The 10,875-nt window shown below is 36.0% G+C and overlaps 1 protein-coding gene across 1 annotated transcript in view; it reads left to right on the forward strand.

Annotated features, from left to right (window-relative positions):
• The window catches only part of FAM174A (family with sequence similarity 174 member A), a 38,793-nt gene extending 34,358 nt beyond the window's left edge, over positions 1–4,435 (forward strand). The window contains exon 3 of the mRNA XM_035014956.1: positions 3,827–4,435. Coding sequence (XP_034870847.1) covers positions 3,827–3,830 — 4 coding nt within the window. The 3' untranslated portion in view covers positions 3,831–4,435. The remainder of the gene's footprint in view (positions 1–3,826) is intronic.
• The last annotated feature ends 6,440 nt before the right edge of the window (positions 4,436–10,875 follow it).

The following is a 10,875-nucleotide window of genomic DNA, read 5'->3' on the forward strand; positions in this document are numbered from 1 at the left end:
CATTAAGTATTGTGGTTCCCTATGCCTGTCTTTACATGAGACTATATTTGTACTTTTTTTTTTTTTAGATTTTATTTATTTATTTGACAGAGAGAGACACAGTGAGGGAGGGAACACAAGCAGGGGGAGTGGGAGAGGGAGAAGCAGGCTTCCCCCAGAGCAGGGAGCCCGATGTGGGGCTCGATCCCAGGACCCTGGGATCATGACCTGAGCCGAAGGCAAACGCTTAGCAACTGAGCCACCCAGGTACCCCGAGACGATATTTGAAATAGATTTGTCTGTACTTGTTCTGCATGTCACTACCATAGAATGTGGTTGAGCAAGGATGTGATGTTCTTAGAGTTTTTTAGATCTTAAATTCTAAATGGTGAAAAACTTGAACTTCTTAATTTCAGTAGATATTTCCAGCTTAAAAATTGTCAATTCAAAATTTAAACATAATACACCTTTCCCCTACTCCCTTCACTCTAAGGTGATATAAGTTCTGTGGAGATTTGTACCATTTAATCTAAGGCATTCTTAATTTTAAGCTGTTACACTAAGAAAGAAAAAACAGTCAATTTTATTATGAAATAATATGATATTTTCATGTAATGCAGGAACTGTGCACATCAGCTTCTCAATACCTTTACATTCTTCATTGCTTCTAAAGAATTTGGCAGTTGCTTCTGCCTTCACATGCATTTCTTGGTTTGTAATAGTTTCTCAGAGCAGAAATTAGCAGAGTTTTGTCTACCTGGGACATTGGGACCTCTTCTCATTTTTAAAGACATGGTTGTTTCTTGGAAAAATATGGAATTCACACCATTGTTCCAGTAATAAACATTTGCTTCACCGATAATAAACTATAGCCTACTACTTTCTTTTCTTTGTACATATACAGTAACTTTTGCTTCAGTGATGATTCATGATATTATCTTTTTAAAGGCATTCCAAACATTAAACTCATTCCTTGTAATACCAACAACGCATATAATTCTGTTGAAGTGATAACAGTACCAAGAGCTTGATCAACTTTGTGCACATATAGGCAGTGGCTACTATGTAGTAACTACCACCTGTCCGATGGCAATTCTAAGATGCCTGCCATCAATTGGAAGATGCATCTCAAGGTCAGAGATGTTAATATATGAAAAGTGTGTTTTAGAAACTATGAAATATAGTCTATCCATACGAGAAGGTAGCCTTACTCTGTTGCTTGGTTTTGGGGCTTGAGCCTCTGGTCCTGCCAAAAGAGGCTCTTGTTAACAAGTCCATATGGATTATGCTATGTACCCCTGGCTCTGTATCCCAGCTTCTTTGAGTCTCCAGTCTGCCTTATACAATTTTGCCTCTCCTGGTACTGGTAACTCTTGATTATTTTCCTCATACTATGCTAAGGCCCCACATTTTTGAAATTGCTGTGAGAACTCTGAGAAACTGAGTTTGGGGTAGAAAATAGGAGAGTTCACTGAAGAGGTGATATTTGAGTTGTAGTTACTTTTAAAACTAGTAAGTCATTCAAATAAGAGCCTTATGATGAAGGAAAGTTGTATTTGAAGTGAAAGCATGCATCAAGGGATGCCCCGTATGAGAGTGTGTGCATGTGGTATGTTGTGAGCCTCTTTAGAACACAGGCTATGTCCTAGGGTCATGGAAAACCAGTCAGATTTGGGGCCAGATCTAGAAGGCCATGTTAAAAATATATATATTAAGGATATGAATTTTACCATTTGTGAAAATGGTCGTAAATCATCAACTGCTTTGGAGTGGAGTGATTCCATGAGATATATGTTCTAGTAAAAGGAACCTGGTGACCCTATGAAAAAATTAGAGTTGGGAAGAAATTAAGGTCTAATATTTTGAAGCTGTTTCAGTTGTTCACTTGAGAGGCATCAAAGCAGGAGGAAAAGCTAGTTTAGGAGGGGAAGAAAATGAAAAACTCTGACAAGACAGTGGTACTCAATAGAATGCAGAGAGGACCTCAGTACCCACCCCTCCCCCAGTGGAATGGTGACTAGATAGGTCGCATTACCATTGTTTGAAGTAAGAGGGTTCAGAGGAAGACCAGGTTTAAGGCTAGAGGATGATGGGTTTGATTCTTGATAGGTTAAAATTGTTTCGTATGGGGCATGTAGAGAAAGAACATCTTCAGTGTTGGTGATCTGTACTTTAGTCATGCCAAAGAAATTAGGGAATGGTGGTTCTGCATAGCACATTATAAGTGTTAGGCAGGATGAAATATCTGGGATGGCATTCTGAAGAAATCCCAACTCAAGGAATGCAATATTCTAAGTAGGAAAGCAGGTTGTACAGTCTGGAAAATAAAAAGAGGTTCAATAAAATGTTTGGTATATGAAAAATAATAGACAGGTATACATGTTCACCTGTTTTGGGGTTGATTATGAATCTTAAAATGCATTCCTGAAACTGTACATTAAGAGATTCTTCATGTACTAGGTACTTCTTGATTCCAAAACATCTTATAAACGTTGTTAAATGTTGCCTAGGTTCTCAAAAGTGGTCTGAGTTCAAAGGTCTATTTAAGGCTACAGTTGGGAATTAGGTACCTATCATTTTATGTTCTTACTCTGCTAAATGGAACTGCAAGTTTTATTAATCTAATTTTTTTCATACTCCACAAATTCATTATCGAAACGATCAAGAGTTTCAGTCATGCAAAGGACAAGAGTTGTGTAAAAATGAGGACTAGGTTACATTGTTTTTTAATAACCTTCCAATATTTTTGTTAAAAAACTTAAATTTATCCTCAAATTAAAATATATTAGACTTTCATTAGCTTTAGACTGTTTACTAAAGATTCAGATAAAACAATAAATTAGAAGAGAGTATTATTCGTATCTCCAATGAAGTTCTAAATGTTAATGGTGATTATAAAGAAAGATTTATTTAGTTAGTAACATCTGCACAACTTTGCCTGTTCTTTTACTCTACTTTTTGTTGTAATGGTTCTTACTAGCAGAAGTTTCTTGGAAGCTATGGTTTAGATTAACAGTACAGCCTGATGTATAATTAGAATTAAGGTCAATAAAGATGTATGTGATAAAAATATAACGTCATATTACCATAAACTAGTAAGTAAAGTAAGAAAATAGGCAAACCTATGGAAAACCTCTTTATGGATACATTTTGAAACTGTATTATAAATATTAAAAATATTTTTGTGGGGGGGCACCAGGGTGGCTTAGTGAGTTAAGCGTCAGACTCTTGGTTTCGGCTGAAGTCGTGATCTCCTGGTTGTGAAATGGAGCCCCTGCTCTCAGTTCAGAGTCTACTTGGGATTCTTTCTCCCTCTCCCTCTGCCCCTCCCACTGGTGTGTGTGCAGGTGCACATGTGCTTGCTCTCTCTCTCAAATAAATTAAAAAAGCAAACACATTTTTTTTTGTTTGTTTGTTTCAGAGTATACTTCCAGGCCCACAGCTTCCATTAAATCCTCATTTCTGAGGGTTTAGAAATAGGATCAGTTAAGAATTGTATTTACAGAAACCATAGAAACAAATAACTATATTGTTTACTTAAGTCAATTAATATTATATGAGGGTATCACTTTAGTATGACTGAAATAATTTTTAATTACCCACACAAATCTCTTTGCAAATGTTAGAATCATATTTTGAAAGATAGAATCTGATGTAATTAATATAGGCAAAATAATCATGTGTTTTATCAGTGCCATTCATTACAATTCCCTCAAATACTTTCATTACCTTCCTGCCACTTCAAACCTTTGGGAATATTTTTAAATGTTTAAATTTGTTCCAGGATGAGTATTGCAAGTTTTGTTTTATTTATTTGTTTGTTGTTGTTGTTTTTTTTTTTTTGCAGATAAGAATGTGCCTTTGATGAGAGGACTTCATCTTTCTACAATGAAGAGCAGAATTTCTATGTTTAAGGAATAAGAAGCCACTTTATCACTGGGGGCGGGGGGTATTTAAGTTACATATATTATGACAAACTTTAATTTGTTGTTGCAGTAAATACTGTATCATTTTGTTATGTCTTTGTATGTATAGAAGTGCTCTTAATGGGCTCAGAGTTGTTGGGAGTGAACTGCACTATAATAGAAATCTGTGTGAAAACTAATTACTTTAGAGCAGGGTGTTCTCTGATCAGTTACTGTTTCTTGCTTACCATATTGTAAACAATTTTATATATTAATCAGTTACTGTTGTTTTGTTTTGCGTTCTTTTTTTTTTTTTTTTTTTTGGAGGGGTTGCCCATTAGTTGTTTTTCTTTTTCCCCATTAATTGTTTTTTGCTGAAACTATAATCCCAGCAACAAACTGGTGTGTAAAAATAATTTAAGATTTCTTTACAGACATGTATTCCCCATTTTTGTGGGAAAAAGAAGCCAAGTTTATTACTTTGCATTTGGTTTTTTTAGATATTAATAAATGAGTTGTATGCAAAAAAAATAAATATGATTTAAAAATGACTTTTAAAGTGGTACAGACAGAATATGTTTACAAAATAAATCCAAAGAGTATAGAATTTATATTAAAAGTATTTTATATGGTTTCTAGAAAAATTTTTCAAAAAAAGGTGATTGTATTTAGCAACTTGTTAAGATACCTACTTTGACTAGATATTTTAGGAAATGGTGAATTTCAAAGCCATTTTATTTATTTACAGTATTGTGAAAGATAGAAGTAATGGCATAACCTTCAAATCATATAATAAGGTGCAGGAGAGTAAGGAATTAAAGTAAGTGTGTAGACTTTGGAGTCGGACAGACCTGGATACAGAGATTGACTTAATAGCTCTGAACAAATTACTTAACCCTGTTGAACTTCAATTTTTCACATTCTAAAATTAGATGGCAACTTACAGGAAAAGCATGGGTTTCAAATTTAGTTGCTTATAGAGGCCAAGGAGGTAATGTAAATATGTGGTGTCTGTCAGGATAGGCTAAGTCATATAGTAGTAACAGATGGTCCGCAAATCACAGTGGGTTACAACAAAGATTTATTTCTCACTCATGCTGCCCATTTGTTATGGACTGTGATTTTGCTCTTCGTTGTCTTTTCTTCAGGGTCAAGGCTAATGGAGAAACCTCTGCTTGGAATATTGCTCGTAGCTAAATGTCCAGCTGTGTGAACTGCATGCTAGTTCATAAGCTTCTGCCCTAAAGTGATATATTTCATTTCCATCTACATTTTATTGGTCCAAACAAACCCTAAGGCTACTCCAGAGTTCAACAAGGCAAGGATAGGTAATCTTCTAACAATGAGGTAAGTTGAAGTATTTGACCACCCAAAATGCCAACTTAGTTTTACCAAGTATGCTAACTGGCTTCAACACAGTGAGTCAAGTCCCCCTGATGTCACTGTATTTTTATATGTTGTGTAAGCAGGGACTTAAAGTGAAAATACATTTCCTCTTCTAAAGGGATCAGCCTCTGTTTGGCTTCCATAAGAGTTACTATGAGAAACACTTGCCTAGTGCTACTAAGTCATAGTTTTATATCCCAAGAGAACCCAAGACTCCAGGTTTCTTGTATGAAGTTTCCTCATTTTGAAATGTTACTAAAACAACACATTTTTGGATTTAAGTTTAGCTCCATACCTACCATTTTGTGATATTTGAAGATCATATACAATAGTATCTTAGAAATAGTGGTAATTAATTTACTGACCACTGTTATTTATAAACTGACTTTTGCATCAAAACTTAATGGAGGTAAGAATCCAATCTACCCTAGAATAAGAATTCTGTTTAAGATAAAGTAATGATAATTTTAATAAATGATCTCTAAGTTAGGCTTAAAGATGTTACCGAAATGTTCTAAGCAGCGGCAGCAGCTTTATTAGAAATACACAATTTCTCTAGGTGACTGACTACTTTAAAGAGAATATCTTTCAACTGAATATGGAAATTCTGGCATGTTTGTTGAAAATGCTCTTATTTCATCACATTCATATAGTCATTCCTGAACTGCAGATCTACTGTTAAAAATCATCATAATAACCCACACTCTGATTAAAATGCCACATAGTTTACCAGATTTTAGCTTCATTAAGTATGTAACAAGCATGCTGATAAAATGGTTAGAATTTTCATCTACAAAGCTGTATGTACATTATAAAATAGCTGGGGATCATAGATGTTGTGAAAACCTGTTACTATTCTCCTTTCCCATTTTGTACTTCTTTGTGGCTATTTTGTTGTTAAGAGCCTAAACTAGGAATTAGAGATCAATAGAGAGTAATATAATTGTGTTCATAGTTTAGGATTAGAGTATATTAGAGAAAGGATAGGTTTAGAATAATTTATAGATCTTGTACACTTGACCTGACCAACCACTGCATGGGGCTAGAAGATTAAGTAGCTTCTTTCTGCCTAATTTCTTGTAATTAGTAGGTAGATAACCACTACAGTACAGTGAAAACGAGCCCTTGGGCTTGGTACTCAAACTGCACGCAGTCAGCATCTAGGTGTTTACCGGCTTTAGTTGCCTCACTGAAGGTATAATCTATTACCTTGTATCACCTATCCTTTTATTTTTTTTTTCTTTTTTTGCTACTTTAGTTTTAATTTTATTCATTTTTACTTATGTGGTATAGTTTTTTTTTTATTATGTTCAGTTAGCCAGCATATAGTACATCATTAGTTTTTGATGTAGTGTTCAACGATTTATTAGTTGTGTATAACACCCAATGCTCATCACAGCAGGTGTCCTCCTTAATACCCATCGCCCGGTTACCCCATCCCTCCCACCCCCCTCCCTTCTGTAACCCTCAGTTTGTTTCCTGGAGTCCAGAGTCTCTCATGGTTTGTCTCCCTCTCTTGATTTCTTCCCATTCAGATTTCCCTCCCTGGGAAGATACTTATGTAGTATAGTTTTATATAATTTATCTCTCTAAGTGAAACAATAAAGTAAAGATGGTTTGTTTTTCTCATTTTGGGATGTAAAAAGAACTTATATTTTTTAAAAAAAAAGGATTGGAGGGATGAATATAGCAAAATAATCTATTCCATAAACATTTAGAATACTTCCCTGAATACTCCTTTGGCTGCCCCACCAAGGCTACCTGAGTCAAAGATGACTTTCAGTGACTTGTAAGAATCAAACAAGAAATATTCTTATTATAGATGCTATGCTTGATTTAGTAAGACAGATGTTTTATATCTTCTCTCATTTTACACTATCAGTCCCTGTATCAGAAATTGAGCATTTTAAATCCACAGACTCCAGTGTTTTTTACCTACCCATGGCAATAACATGTTACAAAGCAAGAAGTAAAGATAGAAGGGAAGAAATTAGGGGTTGCTGGGCGGGGGAGAATCCTCCTCAAAACTTTCATGACTGGGGCGCCTGGCTGGCTCAATCATTAAGCGTCTGCCTTCAGCTCAGGTCATGATCCCAGAGTCCTGGGATCAAGCCCTGCATCGGGCACCCTGCTCCGTGGGAAGCCTGCTTCTCCCTCTCCCACTCCCCCTGCTTGTGTTCCCTCTGTCGCTCTCTCTGTCAAATAAATAAATAAAATCTTAAAAAAAAAAACAAAAACAAAACTTTCATGACTAGCTGTTTGAGAACTCCTGAATGCTATGTGTTCCATTAAAATATTCTCTCATAGAGCCACAGTATAGGATGTATAGGCAGGTGTCTGGCTCTATTTGTTTTTGTTTTTGTTTTTTACATATGACTCTAAATTTGTGTGTTTTTATTTGGATTTCTCTTTATTCCTTTTTTTCCATTTAAAAAAAATATTTTTATTATGTTCAGTCTTTATTCTTATTATACAGGTTCCTTTAGTGCCCATACTGTATCATCTAGGCTAATAAGGCAAACTTACTCAGATTGCTTTGGTCAAATAGGCATTTGAAGCAAAGTAGGCCGAACATCTCTGATAGTTATTTTTATTAATCTGCCATGGTCCTTTTTGGAGCAAACTGGGTCCCCACCTATTGTTATTACCTAGGAAGGATCAGGAGTTCATTTCATCCTTTGACTCTGCTCATCCCCTTGCCTGAAGAAAGTTCTTGACATCGAGTGCAGCTTGGGCTGTGTTTGTTTGTTTGTCCTTTATCGCCAAAACAGGAAGGGTAGTAAACTTCAGATTTTAGCTCTTCTCCCCTTATATTATGTATTTTTCCCACTGAATCTGTTGCTACTCTTCATCTGTTCAGGGTCTTATCTCCTTTTCTAAAATTTTTATTTTATTCAGGAAGCTTTTCATGGGCTAATAGTTTCTCGTGGGTAAATCAGCTAAATTTTACGTAGACTAGTACCAGTGTAGTCAGGGAGATCCAGGAAGCCTGCACAATAACTTGTTTCCAAGCAACAGATATGTGACCTTTGATTAGTTGCTGTTTGTCAGATTTGCAATACATCATACCTAAAGCTATGGATTTAACAAATCCTAAGATCTTAGGTAAAATCAATAGGTACAGTCTTTCAGAAGAGATAAATTCTCTATCATTTCTGCTGATGATTATTTCTTTCTTGAAATATGGCAAGCTAGGCTCCAAAAGTAATCATCCCAATTCTTTGGCTTACCCTTTTAATAGATTTCAGTATTTTGTGTCCAAGATATGGATAAATTAATTTTACTTAACAATATCCCATAGTTTTGGGGTTCCCCCCAACTTTCTGTGGTAAAATAGACTTTGACAGATAGGGGTAGATTAATCAGCTTATTTCTTTTTTTTTTTTAAGATTTTATTTATTTATTCATGAGAGACACAGAGAGAGAGAGAGAGAGAGGCAGAGGGAGAAGCAGGCTCCCAAGGAGCAGAGAGCCCGATGCGGGACTCGATCCCAGGACCCTGGGATCATGACCTGAGCCGAAGGCAGATGCTTAACCATCTGAGCCACCCAGGCGCCCATAATCAAGCTTATTTCTTTTTTTTTTCTTTTTTCTTTTTTTTAATATTTTATTTATTTATTTGAGACAGAGAGAATGAGATAGAGAGCATGAGAGGGGGGAGGGTCAGAGAGAGAGGCAGACTCCCTGCTGAGCAGGGAGCCCGACGTGGGACTCGATCCCGGGACTCAATCGCGGGACTCCAGGATCATGACCTGAGCTGAAGGCAGTCGCTTAACCAACTGAGCCACCTAGGCGCCCTCAAGCTTATTTCTTGCATCCATAGGGATCCATTGCTTATTGCTCCTGAATTAGTTGCCTATCAAGGTACTCAACGTTATTCCCAGCAAAAGCACCTATTCTGGATATCTGCTCACAGTTTTATTTACTTTTAACTTTTTTATGATGTACATGGTTTAAAAAACAATTATATCTGGGGATCTGAAAGCCTAAACTGTACTGGAACTCTTCATAGAAGTGTTGAAGAACAAGATTTCTTTTCTGCAGGAAGTGTGATGGTTTCTAGCCTGGGCGGGGAGGCCAAGGGGATGGGGGGTGCTTAAGAACACATGTGCTGGTTCCACACTCAAAAAATTCTTGTTATATCGGCATAGGGGATGGCTTAATTAAGCATCTGTACAGTTAGAAAGCTACATGAGCAATTCTTTTGTAAACTCAGATTAAGATCCTTTTCCAATCTAAAGATTAACCACATTATGATTGAGAGCAGAGCTTCAGAGTCTAACAGACCTGTACTGAATTATGGCTCCATCATTTTCCCCTTGGTATCTTCAGTATTTTTTTTTTTCCCAGTTTCCTATTCTCCACATATAACGAATAGTTCAAACTAACTGAACACTTGTGTGCTAAATGCCTTAGATTTGTTTATTCATTCAGTCCTCACACTAATTCTTTGAGAGATTATTATCCTCAATTTGCTGATAAGGATACAAGGCTCAGAAAGATTGGAGAATTTGTTTCAAATCCAACAGCTAGAAAGTAGCAGAATGGCCTATTGAATAGGAGTTGGAGATACTTGTTTTTATTAATGTAAATCTCACTTTGTTTCCAAAGAAAGGATAAGGTTGTTTACAAATGTACGTACAACAAAAAAGATAAAATCAGTTTGCAGAGGTGAGGAAATTGAGGCACAGGGAAAGAAAGAACGGGTAGGAAAATAAGGTCATAATGTGATTTTATTTTCTCTTATCTATACTGTGAAATTCCCTGTACTTGCTATAAGCGTGCCATAAATGTCACTGAAGAGAGCAGCAAAGCTATCCAGTTATTGCTAATACAGGGACTAGAGGGAAATTTTTCCTGGGTTCTCAAGTAGTCATTTAATGAAGGTCCTCTGGGATACAGTAATGAACTCTTTCCTCCACATCTTTACAGTAAACTCACAAAATATATCATGCACATCTTTTTAAATAATGTCTTCTAATATAGACTATGGGCATCACACTCTAATATATTTCAGTTAAATTAATTTCACAGGAAAGTAAAATAATCCTGTTTGTGTGCAACCACCTACTGATTTATATTAACTGAAGGGTAAGTCTTAATGGTATCTAAGGCAGTCTTTCCCAAAATATTCTATAAAAAATTTATAAAAGAAATCACTTCTTCACTTATCTGATATCCCCTTTATTTATTTGTCCATTTGTTTGTTTTTCCTCCTCTCTTTCTCCTTTTGATTGTAGCTCTCTTTACTTTTAGGTTTCTCACAGATCCTCTCCTCTTTACACTTTGATCTGTCCTTAGGCATAACTACTCATGACTTCAGTTATTATACAGCCAGTGTCAAATCAGAAATTGCACCAGTCAAGGAAGACTTTATTCAAAGATCTTACAATAGTGGACAAAATAGAGGCCAGAAAAAAATCTAAATACCACTGAAACAAAGATCAGAAGGACTCTTCAGCCCTAAAGTACTGGAGGGATATTGGGGAAGATATAGGCCATATACGTTTGCTAATTAGTTTTATCCAAAGGGAAAATAAACTTCTCATATCTTTATGAGGAGAGATAGTTTTGCATCTTGGCCACACCAAAGTTAGGCTCCTAC

Source organism: Mirounga leonina, unplaced genomic scaffold (genome assembly GCF_011800145.1).
Source record: "Mirounga leonina isolate KUSES-001 unplaced genomic scaffold, KU_Mleo_1.0 Mir_168, whole genome shotgun sequence".
NCBI classification, from domain to species: domain Eukaryota; kingdom Metazoa; phylum Chordata; class Mammalia; order Carnivora; family Phocidae; genus Mirounga; species Mirounga leonina.